Below are 16819 nucleotides of genomic sequence, written 5' to 3'. Positions count from 1 at the left end.
CTGTAAAAGATGAAAGAGAAATGGTTGTGGCAAGTGGCACACATTTGACAGGTGAAGGAAAGCAGGATGGTTTCTGTCTGATAAAGACACTTTTGGCATGAGGTTTGCATATTTTTTTTGCAGGGTTTACAGACTGGTTTCAGGCCTCTGCTTTTTACTGCACAGCTCATGACCTGATGGCTCATCTATTTGGATAATCTTTCTTTTCTAACACCTTTTTACATCTCACTGCCTGGTAGTCTGAAAGGAAAACATGGCTCTGTAGAGGAAAATATACTGCTGGGGTGATCTGCTTTCCTCTCAAAATTAATCACAGAATCACTGAATGGGAGAGGTTGGAAGGGACCTCCAGAGATCATCCAGTCCAACCCTCCTGGGGGGGAGTCTGCACAGGAATGCATCCAGCTGGGGTTGGAAAGGCTCCAGAGAAGGAGACTCCACAACCTCTCTGGGCAGCCTGCTCCAGGGCTCTGGCACCCTCACACCAAAGAAGTTTCTCCTCCTGTTGAGCTGAAACCTTCTCTGGTCCAGTTTGTCTCCATTGTTCCTTGGCTTCTTGCTGTGCAGCACCCAAAAGAGCTTGGCCCCCTCCACTTGACCCCCAGCCCTCAGCTCTTGACAGACATTGATCAGATCCCTCTCAGCCTTCTCTTCTCCACACTAAACAGCCCCAGGGCTCTCAGTCTCTCTTCCCAGGGCAGATGCTCAAGTCCCCTAAGCATCCTCCTGCCTCTCCCTGGGACTCTCTCTCCAGCAGCTCTCTGTCTCTCTTGACCTGGGGAGCCCCGAACTGGACACAGGATTGCAGCTGTGGTCTCAGCAGGGTAGTGGAGAGTAGGTTGATCAATACAAAGTTTTATTGATTGCTTTATTGATTTTTTTTTTTTTCCCCTCCTGCAGCTTGCATCATCCAGCCTGCTGAAGATTGGCCAGGAGACAGACAAAACCACTACAAGGAACAGAGAATCTGTTTACCTATTATTGGACATGGTAAGCTTCTGTCTGGTTAATGTGTTGCTCAGCTGAAGGAGCAGGCTCCGCATTGCAGCCCTCCACAAGAGGGTTTGGGCTGTCACCTTGTGTGGTGTTTCAGCTTGTCAACCAGTAGAAATCATTTTCAATTTGTGATAATTTCCAACTGAATGGCATCCTTCCTGATGTCAAAAATCAGTGATTTTCCTTCCCTCACCTCCCAACACACACAGTGAGCACTTGCAGCCCAGAGAGCTAAGCAGAGCCTGGGCTGCAGCAGGAGAAGTGTGGGCAGCAGGGACAGGGAGGGGATTCTTCCCCTCTGCTGAGACCACACCTGGAGCTCTGGGTCCAGTTCTGGAGCCTCTGTTCCAGGAAGGATCTGGAGGTGCTGGAAGGTGTCCAGAGAAGGGCCATGAGGATGAGCAGAGGGCTGGAGCTGCTCTGCTCTGGAGACAGCCTGAGAGAGCTGGGGTTGTGCAGTCTGGAGAGGAGAAGGCTCTGAGGAGACCTTCTGGTGGCCTTCCAGGATCTGAAGGAAAGCTGGGGAGGGACTTTTTAGGGTGTCACAAAGAGATAGGACTGAGGGAAATTGCTCCAAGCTAGAGCAGGGGAGGCTGAGAGCCATACTATTTGGGATGGCGTGGAGAATGGCAATTCTCCCCAGAACATATCCAAACCAGGCTGGTGATCTGAGGCAAGATAGAAACCTTCTTAAGCAGGTCCTAATTGGTTTGTAGAACTTGGAGCAAAACTAGGAATGGGTAGATTGAGATTGGATGTGAGCAAGAAGTTGTTCCCTATGAGGGTGGTGAGAGACTGGAAGAGGTTGCCCAGGGAGGTGGTGGAACCCTCATGCCTGGAGGTTCTTGCAGCCAGGCTGGATGTGGCTGTGAGCTTGCCCATTGTTACCAGATAAGGACTCCCTCTGGAGAGCCAAAAGGAGGGAGAAAAGAGAGTGAGATGACCTTGCTGCCAGCTCATAAAGGGACAGCAGAATTACGACATTGAATAACCAAATCCGGATTGCCTGGGTCCACCTCCTGGGCCGCCTAGCCCCTGGAGGGCTACAACTTTGTGGCTTTTCTTCAAGATCTCAAACTTAAGCCCCACTTAAGCCTCCCAGGCTTAGTTGGCAGTATTGCCAAGGCTGACACAACCAGGCCTCTCTTCTCTGCAGGAGATAAAAGCCTGGATGTCTTCCCAGGATGAGAGAGGAAAAAGGGGAAGAAACTCACTTCCCAGCCAGCTTTACAGGGATGCAGGATTTCTGGGAAGAAATTATGGGTTGCCCAGGGAGATGGTTGAGACCCAACCATTGAGATATTCAAGGTGAGGCTCAATGAGGCCCTAGGCAGCCTGATCTAGTTGGGGATGTCCCTGCTGACTGCAGGGAGGTTGGACTGGATGAGCTTTGGAGGTCCCTTCTGGCCTGGACCATTCTATGACTCTATGAAATAGACTATTTCCTGTCTCCCCCCACTCTGGGCAGCAAAGGTCTCAGCTCTGTGGTGTTTCTTTTTAAAGGCACCCAGCATAAACTGGGAAGTGGGGAGTTAATAGCCAGGTGTTTTCCCTCCAGCATTCAATAGAAACGCAGAACTGTCAGGGGTGGAAGGGACCTCAAGGCTCAGCCAGTTCCAACCCCCCTGCCATGGGCAGGGACACCTCACACTCCAGCAGGTTGCTCACAGCCACATCCAGCCTGGCTGCAAAAACCTCCAGGGATGAGGCTTCCACCACCTCCCTGGGCAACCTCTGCCAGTCTCTCACCACCCTCATGGGGAACAACTTCTTCCTCACATCCAATCTCAATGTCCCCATTTCTACTTTTGCTCCATTTCCCCCAGTCCTATCACTCCCTCACACCCTCAGAAGTCCCTCCCCAGCTTTCTTGGAGCCCCCTTCAGATCCTGGAAGGCCACAAGAAGGCCTTCTCAGAGGCTTCTCTTCTCCAGACTGCACAACCCCAACTCTCTCAGGCTGTCTCCAGAGCAGAGCAGCTCCAGCCCTCTGCTCCTCCTCGTGGCCCTTCTCTGGACACCTTCCAGCACCTCCAGATCCTTCCTGGAACAGAGGCTCCAGAACTGGACCCAGAGCTCCAGGTGTGGTCTGAGCAGAGTGGAGCAGAGGGGGAGAATCCCCTCCCTGGCCCTGCTGGCCACACTTCTCTTGCTGCAGCCCAGGCTCTGCTTGGCTCTCTGGGCTGCAAGTGCTCCCTGCTGGCTCCTGCTGAGCTTCTCCTCCCCCAGCACCCCCAAGGCCTTTTCTTGAAGGCTGCTCTCCCTGGGTGACCTCTGCCAGTGTCTCACCACCCTCATGGGGAAGAACTTCTTCCTGACATCCAATCTGAACCTACCCATTTCAACTTCATTAACTTGGTTCATCCAAAACTGGGGCTATTTAGTCTGGAGAAGGGAAGACTGAGAGGGGATCTGATCAACATCCTGTTTTGTGCTTTTCAGTCTTGCTAAGAACAGAGCAGTTGTACTTGGTGCTTTGGCTTCGGTTGCTGTCAGCTTTCTGCTGTCAGAGGTGCTGCCAAACAGTCTGCCCTGCATGGGACAGCAATGTGCCCTGGTGGCCAAGAGAGCCAAGGGGAGCCTGGGGGGCAGCAAGAAAAGTGTGGCCAGCAGGGCTAGGGAGGTTCTGCTCCCCCTCTGCTCTGCCCTGCTGAGACCACAGCTGCAATCCTGTGTCCAGTTTGGGGCTCCCCAGGTCAAGAGAGACAGAGAGCTGCTGGAGAGAGGCCAAGGGAGAGGCAGGAGGATGCTTAGGGGACTTGAGCATCTGCCCTGGGAAGAGAGACTGAGAGCCCTGGGGCTGTTTAGTGTGGAGAAGAGAAGGCTGAGAGGGATCTGATCAATGTCTCTCAAGAGCTGAGGGCTGGGGGTCAAGTGGAGGGGGCCAAGCTCTTTTGGGTGGTGCACAGCAAGAAGCCAAGGAACAATGGAGACAAACTGGAACAGAGAAGATTTCAGGTCAACAGGAGGAGAAACTTTCTTTAGAGTGAGGGTGCCAGAGCCCTGGAGCAGGCTGCCCAGAGAGGTTGTGGAGTCTCCTTCTGTGGAGCCTTTCCAACCCCAGCTGGATGCATTCCTGTGCAAACTGCCCTGGGTGATGCTGCTGGGGCAGGGGGGTTGGACTGGCTGATCTCTGGAGGTCCCTTCCAGGCTCTGATACACTGTGAAAACACAGGGAGCAGGAGCATCTCCCCAGAAGAGCTTAGGAGCAGCAGCAGCCAGCTGTTGTGTTTGTTTTTTTGCCCAACCCCCTGCTGTCCCTGGTATTTTGCAGATCGTGCAGGAGTCTCCCTTCCTGACAATGGATCTCCTGGAGTCCTGTTTCCCTTACGTCCTGCTGAGGAACGCCTACCACGCCGTCTACAAACAAAGCGTCACCTCCTCCGCCTGAGGAGCTGCTGTGCAGGAGAAAGGCACAGCACTCATCTGTGTGGCCTCCGTTTTTAGCTGTCAGCCATGGAGCATTTTTACTTTCTGGCCTGAGGAACAGTTTTGTGCATTAGAAACTTTTTTTTTTTTTAATTATTATTTTTTCCCCCCCTCTCATGAAGTTGTATTTCTGATCAATGGTTTCTTAAGGTGATCGTACTACAGTAGAAGCTTTGGTTGATTATTTTGTCTTATTTTTTAGGTTGCACATCATTCATGTGGAAAAAAAATTCTTATTTCCTTTTTTTTTTTCTTTTTTTAAAATTTTATTTTCTTTTCAATTTTGTTATTTTACTTCTGAGCATCAGTTTTGATTCAGCTCCTTCTGAGCATCAGTTTTGATTCAGCTCCTTCTGAGCATCAGTTTTGATTCAACTCCTTCAGAGCATCAGTTTTGTTTCAGCTCTTTCAGAGCATCAGTTTTGTTTCAACTCCTTCTGAGCATCAGTTTTGATTCAGCTCCTTGAGAGCATCATTTTTGTTTCAGCTCCTTCAGAGCATCAGTTTTGATTCAGCTCCTTCAGACCATTAGTTTTGATTCAACTCCTTCTGCTCTTTTTTGTTTTGTTTGTTTGTTTTTGTGGTCTGTTTTGTGTTTTTTTTTTTTTTTTGTTTTTGGAATATTGCTCATGCAAAAGCAAACAAAGCAGCTCAAGAAAAGGAGAGAGAAAAAAATGTATTTAGTGATTATTTTAGACAGTGTAGCTTTCATCTCTGTGTGTAAATTATTTCATATATAGGGAGAGTTATAATCTTGTACCTATTGTTCTTATTGAAGAGAAAACAACTATTGGATGTGCATTTCTGTGAAGTAATGACAGCATTTCTAGGTTTATTTGGAGAAGCATTCCCCACCAACCCTGTGTACTATGACACTATCTAACATGAAAAATGTCTTAGGGACTCACTCACCCTTCAGGCAGAGATCCTCTCCCCTCTACTCTTTAAACAACAGCAAGTGAGTGTTGTTTGTATAAAGCATAGTGGACAATTTTTGGGTTGCTTTTCCCCCCCCCCCCCTTTTTTTTTTTTATTTTAAGAGTAACTTCTGTGGTGCCCTGTTGGCATTAACACTACCATTGTACCCTGCTGTATAATAATAATAATAAAAAAAAAACAAAAAAACATTCTTTACACATCCACCACCTGTTGATAAAGCTGTTAGGCCCTTAACCACTTTTTATATGTTTTAAATTTTTGGAGATCCCAAGTGTACCTTCCATAACATACAATAAACACTAGACTGTACTTCTCTGGAGGTGAATTATTTTTCAAGAGCAATGTTCCCCTTAGCAGTTGAAGTTTTAAGAACCTCTGCTGTTGTGCATTGATTGACATCTCACAGGTCATTAAATATCAATCCCTAGAGCTTTTCTTTTCTTTTTTCTTTTTTATGTGAAGACTTCTTTTAATCCTTTACCTCCTCAGCTTCTGTGATTAGTGACTCTTGTTAAATTCTTCTTCCAGCTTTTTACATCTTGATTGATGACCTTGATAAAGACCCAGAGTGTGTCAGCAGTGAGTTAGCAGATCACACCAAGTGAGGTGGCAGTGTTGATCTGCACCAGGGTTGGGAGGGACTTGGATAGATTGGATCCATGGCCAACCTTACCAGGAGGAGCTTCAACAAGGCCAAGTGCCAGGGCCTGACCTTGGGGCACAATAACCCCAAGCAGTGCTCCAGGCTTGGGGCAGTGTGGCTGGAAAGCTGCTGGCAGAAAGGGAGCTGGGGGTGCTGATGGCCAAGCAGCTGAAGAGGAGCCAGCAGTGTGCCCAGGTGGCCAAGCAAGCCATCTAAAACCATCAAATCATTGACTTGGAGAGTCATAAAAATGGGATTTATTGGACATTTCCTGTTCCAGCCAGGCTCTTGTTTCAGCTCCTGCAGGTAGACAAAGCACAGGGAGCTATTCACTTGCTGCCTTGGATTAGAAATGCATCCTGGCTGGGATTAGAAATGCTGTGTCCAGCAGGAGCAGGAGGGGATTGTCCCCTGGGACTCAGCTCTGGGGAGGCCACACCTGGAGTGTTGTGTCCAGTTTGGGGCACCTGAATCCAAGAGAGATGTGGAGGTGCTGGAGGGAGTGCAGAGGAGGGCAAGGAAGCTGGGAAGGGCCTGGAGAAGGAATCTGATGAAGAGCACCTGAAGGAGCTGGGGATGGTTAGTGTGAAGCAGAGGAGGCTGAGGGGAGACCTCCTGGCTCTCTGCAGCTCCCTGAAAGGAGGTTGTGCAGAGGTTGTGCTGCTCTCTTCTCACAGCTCATTAGCCAGAGAAGAAGAGGGAACAGCCTCAAGCTGCAGCAGGGCAGGGTCAGACTGGACAGGAGGAAGAATTTTTTCCCCTCCAGAGTGGTCAGGGATTGGAATGTGCTGGGCAGGGAGGTGGTGGAGTCCCCAAGCCTGGCTGTGTTTGAAGGTGGTTTGGCTGTGGTGCTTGGGGCTGTGGTTTAGGGGTGAGCCTTGCAGAGTAGGGTTGTGGGTTGGACTTGGTGCTCCTGAGGGTCTCTTCCAACCTGACTGTTTCTGCAATTCTGTGAATTAAAAACCAAGTGAACAGTGTCAATTCAGTGCCATCATCCTTTAAACCTTAATTTTCCATCCTGCAGAGGGAAAAGCATTTAGGCAGCAGAGCGCCACACCACTCCGACCCTGCGGCCTGTTGTGGGGAGGATACAGCTGGAAATCCTCATCCAGCAGGAGAGTGCTGCTAACAGCTAACATCAGACATCCCTTGAGACAGATGCAGGATAGGCCTTTCCTTATCAGTGCTGCAGCTTGGCAGGCATTGAGCCTGAGAGCTGCCCAGATGATTGTGCTCTTTAATCCAGGGCGGTCTGAAAGCCGACGTGATCCTCAACAGGCTCTGCTGGGTGGATGGAGCCCCTGCTCTGGATGCAGCTTCTGTGCATCCAGCCCCACTGACATCTTCTGTTATGAAAGAGCTGTTGTAAGCCCACTTAGAAACAGCTTCCTCTGGCCAGAGAGGGGGAAAAAAACAAAAAAACCCCAACCAACCAAACAAAAAAATGCCCTGGAATAAAATTATCATAAGGAAGTAAGACAGCACATCTCTATTTCATAGAATCATAGAATCAGTCAGGGTTGGAAGGGACCACAAGGATCAGCCAGTTCCAACCCCCCTGCCATGGGCAGGGACACCTCACACTAGATCAGGCTGGCCAGAGCCTCATCCAGCCTGGCTGGAAACACCTCCAGGGATGGGGCCTCAACCACCTCCCTGGACAACCCATTCCAGGCTCTCACCACTCTCATGGGGAAGAACTTCTTCCTCCCATCCAGCCTGAATCTCCCCACTTCCAGCTTCATTCCATTGCCCCCCAGTCCTGTCACTACCTGATAGCCTAAAAAGTCCTTCCCCAGATTTCTTGTGGCCTCCTTCAGATCCTGGAAGGCCACAAGAAGGTCTCTTGGGAGCCTTCTCTTCTCCAGACTGCACAACCCCAACTCTCTCAGGCTGTCTCCAGAGCAGAGCAGCTCCAGCCCTCTGCTCATCCTCGTGGCCCTTCTCTGGACACCTTCCAGCACTTCCAGATCCTCTTATAATAAGGGCTCCAGAACTGGACACAGTGCTCCAGGTGGAGTTCCTCATGATGCAAATTTTCTTTGTGTGTTATGACCACAGAAGTGTTTTCAGGTTGGTATTTTAGGACCACAACAAAGAAGATGGTTGATTGGAGAAGTTAGGGCCAAAGTGTGAGACTTCAATGTTCTGTCATGTTTATAATTTTAACACCTTCAAATATTTTGATTTGTGGATCTGATGGAGCAGGTCCTAGAGGAGGGTCATGAAAATGATCAAGGGGTTGGAGCAGCTCTGCTGTGAGGCCAGGCTGAGGGAGCTGGGGGTGTTCAGCCTGCAGAAGAGAAGGCTCCAGAGAGACCTAAGAGCAACCTGCCAGGACCTGAAGGGGGCTGCAAGAAGGCTGCAGAGAGACTGTTTGCAAAGGCCTGCAGGGACAGGACCAGGAACAATGGCTTCAAAGTAGAGCAGAGCAGATTGAGATTGGATGTGAGGAAGAAGTTGTGCAGCATGAGGGTGGTGGAACACTGGAAGAGGTTGCCCAGGGAGGTGGTTGAGGCTCCATCCCTGGAGATACTCAAGGTAAGACTCAACACGGGGCAACCTGATGTGGTTGAGGATGTCTCTGCTGACTGCAGGGAGGTTGGGCTGGATGAGCTTTGGAGGTCTCTTCCAACCCAGCCCATTCGATGATTTAAGGCAATTGTGAGACTTCGAAGTTCTGTTCTCTCATATTTATCATCTGACACGTTCAGATGTCTTGATTTTCATGAAGATTTCAGTTGTGATGTAGCCTTTTGGGGGCAAGCAATGCCTGTTCTCAAGAGTGACTCTTGCAAACCTCAAGTTTAAGAAAGATTCTGGTTTGTGCTGTTCAATCTTGCTAAGAACAGAGCAGTTGTATTGGGTGGTTTGCCTTGGGTTGCTGTCAGCTTTCTGCTGTGTCTGAGGTGTTGCCAGACACCAATGGGATCCTGGGGGGCAGCAAGAAAAGTGTGGCCAGCAGGGCTAGGGAGGTTCTGCTCCCCCTCTGCTCTGCCCTGCTGAGACCACAGCTGCAATCCTGTGTCCAGTTTGGGGCTCCCCAAGTCAAGAGAGACAGAGAGCTGCTGGAGAGAGGCCAAGGGAGAGGCAGGAGGATGCTTAGGGGACTTGAGCATCTGCCCTGGGAAGAGAGACTGAGAGCCCTGGGGCTGTTTAGTGTGGAGAAGAGAAGGCTGAGAGGGATCTGATCAATGTCTCTCAAGAGCTGAGGGCTGGGGGTCAAGTGGAGGGGGCCAAGCTCTTTTGGGTGGTGCACAGCAAGAAGCCAAGGAACAATGGAGACAAACTGGAACAGAGAAGGTTTCAGCTCCACAGGAGGAGAAACTTCTTTAGAGTGAGGGTGCCAGAGCCCTGGAGCAGGCTGCCCAGAGAGGTTGTGGAGTCTCCTTCTGTGGAGCCTTTCCAACCCCAGCTGGATGCATTCCTGTGCAGACTGCCCTGGGTGCTGCTGCTCTGGCAGGGGGGTAGGACTGGATGATCTCTGGAGGTCCCTTCCAGCCTCTGATGTTCTGTGAGACTGCCAGCCTAGAACTTGGGTAATAACTGGCAAACAGACACTGATCTACAGCATCTCCTCAAGAAGCCCCTCAGATTTAGTCCCATTATTTTTAGACAGGAACCTCTCCAGCTCCTGTGGAAGCTCTTACCTGGTTGGGCTCTGCTGTCTGGGACAGAAGTGCCTGAGGTGGAGCCTTTTGAACTGCCCTTCAGGCAAGACCTTAAAGCAATCTCAAAACCAACTCAAAGAATGAGGGAGGGACTTTGGGAAGAATTATGTGGAGTCCTCCATGTCTTGGGTGGCTTCTGGAGTTGGGGAGGAACTTGGAGAAAAATTATGTGGAGTCCTCCATGTGTTGGGTGGGCTCTTGGGTGGGGTTTGGGTGGATGGGGGGGGGTAAGTGTCCTTGCTTTGTTATTGGCTTGCTGTGTTTTTCTTTATTTCTGCTTTCAGCTGAGCTACCACAAAGCTTTGAGGGGTTCAACCTGCTTATGGAAGGCAGAGCACAGAAAGGGCAGTCCTCATGGCAGGCTGTTTTGGGTAAGGAGGTGTTCAGGCCAAGAGAGTGGTGGTGAATGGTGCCACATCCAGCTGGCAGCCAGTCCCCAGTGGTGGTCCCCAGGGATTAGTGTTGGGCCCAGTCCTCTTCAGTACCTTTATTGATGGACCTGAGCAAAGCCTTCCACACTGTCCTGCACCACATCCTGGTCTCCAGGCTGGTGACACATGGGTTTGATGGGTGGAGAACTAGATGGATACAGAACTGGCTTGATGGCTGCACCCAAAGAGTGGCTGTCAATGGCTCCATGGCCAAGTGCAGGCCAGTGACAAGTGGAGTCCCTCAGGGATCAGTGCTGGGATCAGGCTTGTTCAACATCTTTGTCGGTGCCCTGGAGAGAGGCATTGAGTGCACCCTCAGCAAGTTTGCTGATGGCACCAAGCTGTGTGGTGCAGCTGACAGCTGGAGGGAAGGGATCCATCCAGAGGGACCTGGACAGGCTGGAGAGGTGAGCCCATGACAACCTCATGAGGTTCAACAAGACCAAGTGCAAGGTCCTGCAGCTGGGTCAGGGCAATCTCAAGCACAAATCCAGGCTGGGCAGGGACTGGCTGGAGAAAAGGCCTTGAGGAGAGGGACTTGGGGTGCTGGGGGAGGAGAAGCTCAGCAGGAGCCAGCAGTGAGCACTTGCAGCCCAGAGAGCCAAGCAGAGCCTGGGCTGCAGCAAGAGAAGTGTGGCCAGCAGGGCCAGGGAGGGGATTCTCCCCCTCTGCTCCACTCTGCTGAGACCACAGCTGGAGCTCTGGGTCCAGTTCTGGAGCCTCTGTTCCAGGAAGGATCTGGAGGTGCTGGAAGGTGTCCAGAGAAGGGTATCAAGGCTGGGGAGGGGTCTGGAGCAGAAGGCTGGGGAGGGGTCTGGCACAGTCCTGTGAGGAGAGGCTGAGGGAGCTGGGGGTGTTTAGCCTGGAGAAGAGAAGGCTCAGGGGAGACCTTCTTGCTCTCTACAACTCCCTGAAGGGAGGTTGTAGCCAGGTGGGGGTTGGTCTCTTCTCCCAGGCAAGCAGGGACAGAAGGAGAGGACACAGTCTCAAGCTGCACCAGGGCAGGTTTGGGCTGGAGGTGAGGAAGAAATTCTTCCCAGACAGAGAGCTTGGCCATTGGGATGTGCTGCCCAGGGAGGTGGTGGAGTCCCCATCCCTGGAAGTGTTTCAAGGCAGCCTGGATGAGGCACTCAGTGCCATGGGTGAGTTGATTGGATGGGGTTGGGTGAGAGGTTGGACTGGATGATCTCTGAGGTCCTTTCCAACCTGGTTGGTGATTCTGTGATTCTGTGATCTCTCACATCACAGGGCTGGGGAGAGCAGAGCTGGGACAGGGGAGCAGCAGGAGGGGTCAAATGCTGAGGCAGAGCAGCACCCATGGACTCCATGTGCTGCCCTCCAGCTCTTTTGGTGCTCCCAGCTGCCACAGCAGGTTGTGGCATCTTGCTGAGGGACAGCAAGATCAACCTGGTTGATTCTGTGACTCTGTGAAAGGGAATTCTTACCCTGGAGCTGGCAACACCATGTCCACCACTGAATAAGTTCAACTGCTGCCATTGAGGCATTTCAGGTGGCCTCTTGTGCACTTCCAGAAGTCTTTGTCATTCCTGGAGCATGAACCACAGACAGCTGAACTGGTCCCACACACAGCCAGTTTGGCTCAGATGTCTAATTCCCAAGAGAGGGCTCTGCTTTGTGCAAGAGAGAGCAGAAGAAGGAAAGTTCTCTAGCTGCCCCAGAAAACTTCATTATTTTTCCTTAATTAAGAACTGTATTCCTCAGGACTAAAGATTCCCACTGAGCACCATGGACTGCTGTTCACCCTTGCTTGCTGTCAGCAGTTTGGTTTGGAGATAGGAAAAGGGATTGGTGATCAAACTGCCACTTGGAGCCATGCTGCTTGGGATGGGCTGGAGAAGGACAATTCTCTCCAGAGCATATCAAAACTAGGCTGGTGATCTGAGGCAGGAAAGGAGCCTCCTTCAGCAGGTCAGCATGGGCTGGGAGAGCCTGCAGCAAAGCTGGAAGTGGGCAGATGCAGACTGGATGTCAGGAAGAAATTCTTCCCCATGAGGGTGGTGAGACACTGGAACACACTGCTGAGACCTCACCTGGAGCTCTGTGTCCAGTTCTGGAGCCTCTGTTCCAGGAAGGATCTGGAGGTGCTGGAAGGTGTCCAGAGAAGGGCCAGGCTGGATGTGGCTGTGAGCAACCTGCTGGAGTGTGAGGTGTCCCTGCCCATGGCAGGGGGGTTGGAACTGGCTGAGCTTTGAGCTCCCTTCCAACCCTGACAGTTCTGTGATTCTCCAATTCAAAAAGCAGCTGAGGAAATGGACTGAGTCTGTGCCCCTTGCTTTAGAGCTAACTCTATTAGGGGGATAACTGCAACATTATTTCCATTGTTTCTGTCTGAATGCCAGGAAAATATTGTGACCTTCTACCTTGTAAAAGCTCAGAGAGAAACTCAGAAGCTGAGGCTGTAATCATACCTTTGAATGTTCTCCTGTAATGCTTGTTGTTTGCTGCCTGCTTTGTGGTGGCACAGGTGCTGCTTGAAAGCTGTCACAGTCATTTGTGAGGGACTGAGAGCAACTGGAGTTCATTTGGTTTCAGATCTCTCTTCAGCTGGTGGAAGTGCAGAGTCCTGCAGCTGGGCAGGAAGAAGAAACTGCAGCAGGACAGGTTGGGAGGGGATCTGCTGGAGAGCAGCCCCAAGGAGAAGGAGCTGGGAGTGCTGGTGGACAACAAGTTCTGCATGGGACAGCAATGTGCCCTGGGGGCCAAGAAGGCCAATGGGGTCCTGGGGGGCATTCAGAGGAGTGTGTCCAGCAGAGCCAGGGAGGTTCTCCTCCCCCTCTCCTCTGCCCTGCTGAGACCTCCCCTGGAATATTGCATCCAGGTCTGGGCTCCCCAGTTCAGGAGGGACAGGGATCTGCTGGAGAGAGTCCAAGGGAGGGCTGCAAGGATGCTGAAGGGCCTGGAGCAGTGCCTGGGGAGGAGAGGCTGAGAGCCCTGGGGGTGTTTAGTGTGGAGAGGAGAAGACTGAGAGGGGATCTGATCAATGTCTATCAATAGCTGAGGGCTGGGGGTCAGGAAGGAAGGGACAGGGACAGGCTCTGCTCACTTGCATCCTGGGATAGGACAAGGAGCAATGGATGGAAACTGCAGCACAGGAGGTTCCACCTCAACATGAGGAGGAACTTCTTCCTGTGAGGGTCCCAGAGCCCTGGAGCAGGCTGCCCAGAGAGGTTGTGGAGTCTCCTTGTCTGGAGCCTTTGCAGCCCTGTCTGGATGTGTTCCTGTGTGACCTGTGCTGGATTCTCTGGTCCTGCTCTGGCAGGAGGTTGGACTGGAAGCTCTCCAGAGGTCCCTTCTAACCCCTAACATCCTCTGCTCTGTGATCCTTGAAATGGACACCATCCTTTGGCTTTTTTCAGGGATCTGCAGCCACCAAGGGCCATTTGAAACCCACCCTGTGCGCAGCTGACGCAAGTGGGATGGGGCCAGGAGACTGAGGGCAGCCTGCAAAAGCATTGGAGCTGAGATTCACCTCAGAACCAAAACCTCTGCTGCCTGCTCCCTAAGGAAAGCTACCAGAAAAAAAAAATCCTGTGGGATTGGCAAGCATCCTTTTGTAAACTTGTCTTCTCCTTATTCCAGCCTGCTGAGCAACAGCAGGAAACAATCAGCAGGTGTTTAAGGAGTCCTCAGGGAGCAGGAAACAAACCCAAGGGTTTTGTAGGTCACAGCACCTTGGGCAAGGTTATTCCTGGCCAATGTGTTGTGTGTGCCTGTAAGCTAAGAAAGGATTTGTAGTTCCAATTTGGGGGTAGCAAACCTGTGGCTTCTGGGAGAGGGAGAGGGAAAGGGGGGGCAAAAAAAGGCAGCATTGTTGGAGGAAGTGTCTGTAAATGAGAGAAAAGCCTCAACAACCTATCCCTGAGGAAAAAAAAGCTTGCTGGGAGGGCAGCTTGATGGGGCCTCAGGAAAGCAATCCCCAGGGGATGGGCTGCAAAAGGGCCACCCTTCAAAATACTCTCTGGGAAAAAGCCACCAGCTTTTCCTCTTGGTCTGAGGTGAGCTGGGGAGGGGTGGAGAGGAGACAGAGAGAGAGGAGAGGAGAGGGGAGAGGAGAGATGGGAGAGGGGAGGGGAGAGAGAGCGAAGAGAATAGTGGAGAGGGGAGGGAAAGGGGAGGGGAGGGAGAGGGGGAGGGAGAGGAGAGAGAGAAGAGGATAGTAGAGAAAGGGGAGGGGAGAGGGAAGAGGTGAGAGGAGAGGAGAGAGGGGAGAGGAGAGAGAGTGGAGAGGATTGGAGGAGAGAAGAGGAGGGGGAAAGGGGAGGGGAAGGGCAGAAGAGAGGGGAGGGGAAGAGAGGAGGGGAGGGGAAGGAAAGGGTGGGGAGAGGAAAGGGGAAGGGGGTAATAGGGGAGGGGAGAGAGAGGAGAGGAAAATAGAGGAGAGTAGAGATAGAGTAGAGAGAGGAGAGGAGAGAAAGGGGAGGGGGAGGAGAGGAGGAGGGGAGGAGAAAGGGAAGGGGGAGGGGAGGAGAAGGGGAGGAGAGGAAGGGAGGGCAAGGCGAGAAGAGGAGGGGAGGCCAAGGAAAAAGGGTAGGGAGAGGGGAGGGAAAGGGGAGGGTAGGGAGAGGGGAGGGGAAAGGGAGGGGAGGGAAGGGGAGAGAAAGGGAGGGAAGAGAGGGGAGGAGAGGAGGGGAGGGCAAGGAAGGGTAGGGAGAGGGGAGGGGAAGGAGAGGGATAGAGCAGGGGAAGGGGATAGAAAGGGAGGGAAGAGAGAGGAGAGGAGAGAACACATTTAGTTCTTAGTTCTCACTGCCATGGCTCTATTGTAGCTAATTTTTAACACCATCAGGAAAATGCAGGGCAGTAGGCATGGTACTGATTTCCTGGGCCTGATTTTTCACTCTGCCACAAGTAAAATCACAGAGTGATAGAATGGTCTGGACTGGAAGGGACCAAGGTAAGAAATCCAGGTGCACAGGCTTTGTATTTTCTGGTAGTCTGCTCTCAGAAAGAGACTGGAAGCATTTGACAGCATCCTCCCACAGCTCCAACAGAAAATCACCACAGTCCCCTTCTTTCCTACCCAGTATTAGGACTGCACTGGAAGGAGAGTAAAAGATTTTGCACAGACTTGGCTGGACTCCAAAACTCAAACAGTGCTGGATGTTAGTTCCTCCCCTGCAGCCCCTTCACACCCAATTCCAGCACACCCAGAACCACAGAACCTTAGAGGTTGGTTGGAAGAGTCCCAGCATCCCAGTGTCCCAACATCCCAGAGTCCCAGAACCCTAGAATCATAGAGTCACAGTCCCAGAATCCCAGATTCCCAGAATCCCAGTGTCCCAGAACCCTAGAATCATAGAGTCACAGAATCCCAGAACCACAGATTCCCAGAATCCCAGTGTCCCAGAATCACAGAACCCTAGAGTCATAAAGTCACAGAGTCCCAGAACCACAGATTCCCAGAATTCCAGTGTCCCAGAATCCCAGAACCCTAGAATCAGAGTCACAGAACCCTAGAATCAGAACTACAGATTCCCAGAATTCCAGTGTCCCAGAATCCCAGAACCCTAGAATCAGAGTCACAGAACCCTAGAATCAGAACTACAGATTCCCAGAATCCCAGTGTCCCAGAATCCCAGAATCATAGAGTCCCAGGGCCCTAGAATCATAGAGTCACAGAGTCCCAGAACCACAGATTCCCAGAACCCCAGCATCCCAGTGACCCAGAATGAAGGAGTCCCAGAACCAGAGTCGCAGAACCCCATCCTGGTGCAGAAGGGCAGGAACCTCCCACAGGTGATCCAATCCAAACTCCCCACACTCAGCAGGGCCATCCCCATCCAGAGCAGGCTGCCCACACTGAGAGCAAGGCTGCCCAGACTGAGAGCAAGGCTGCCCAGGCTGAGAGCAAGGCTGCCCAGACTGAGAGCAAGGCTGCCCACGCTGAGAGCAAGGCTGCCCACGCTGAGAGCAAGGCTGCCCAGCTGAGAGCAAGGCTGCCCATGCTGAGAGCAAGGCTGCCCACGCTGAGAGCAAGGCTGCCCAGACTGAGAGCAAGGCTGCCCAGCTGAGAGCAAGGCTGCCCAGACTGAGAGCAAGGCTGCCCACGCTGAGAGCAAGGCTGCCCAGACTGAGAGCAAGGCTGCCCAGCTGAGAGCAAGGCTGCCCACGCTGAGAGCAAGGCTGCCCAGACTGAGAGCAAGGCTGCCCAGCTGAGAGCAAGGCTGCCCAGACTGAGAGCAAGGCTGCCCAGGCTGAGAGCAAGGCTGCCCAGACTGAGAGCAAGGCTGCCCATGCTGAGAGCAAGGCTGCCCAGACTGAGAGCAAGGCTGCCCACGCTGAGAGCAAGGCTGCCCAGCTGAGAGCAAGGCTGCCCACGCTGAGAGCAAGGCTGCCCAGACTGAGAGCAAGGCTGCCCACGGTGAGAGCAAGGCTGCCCAGGCTGAGAGCAAGGCTGCCCAGCTGAGAGCAAGGCTGCCCACGCTGAGAGCAAGGCTGCCCAGCTGAGAGCAAGGCTGCCCAGGCTGAGAGCAAGGCTGCCCATGCTGAGAGCAAGGCTGCCCACGCTGAGAGCAAGGCTGCCCATGCTGAGAGCAAGGCTGCCCACGCTGAGAGCAAGGCTGCCCAGGCTGAGAGCAAGGCTGCCCAGCTAAGAGCAAGGCTGCCCAGACTGAGAGCAAGGCTGCCCACGCTGAGAGCAAGGCTGCCCAGTTGAGAGCAAGGCTGCCCACGCTGAGAGCAAGGCTGCCC

At 52.3% G+C, this 16819-nt stretch overlaps 1 protein-coding gene across 1 annotated transcript in view; it reads left to right on the top strand.

Annotated features, from left to right (window-relative positions):
• The window catches only part of NCKAP1 (NCK associated protein 1), a 113991-nt gene extending 109364 nt beyond the window's left edge, over positions 1 to 4627 (top strand). The window contains exons 31-32 of the mRNA XM_054380868.1: positions 901 to 990; positions 4270 to 4627. Coding sequence (XP_054236843.1) covers positions 901 to 990; positions 4270 to 4386 — 207 coding nt within the window. The 3' untranslated portion in view covers positions 4387 to 4627. The remainder of the gene's footprint in view (positions 1 to 900; positions 991 to 4269) is intronic.
• Positions 4628 to 16819: the final 12192 nt, after the last annotated feature.

The sequence above is a fragment of the Indicator indicator genome, chromosome 5, assembly GCF_027791375.1.
Source record: "Indicator indicator isolate 239-I01 chromosome 5, UM_Iind_1.1, whole genome shotgun sequence".
In the NCBI taxonomy this organism is placed as follows: domain Eukaryota; kingdom Metazoa; phylum Chordata; class Aves; order Piciformes; family Indicatoridae; genus Indicator; species Indicator indicator.
Note: the sequence above shows the minus strand (reverse complement) of the source record. Positions and strands in the feature narration are given on the sequence as shown.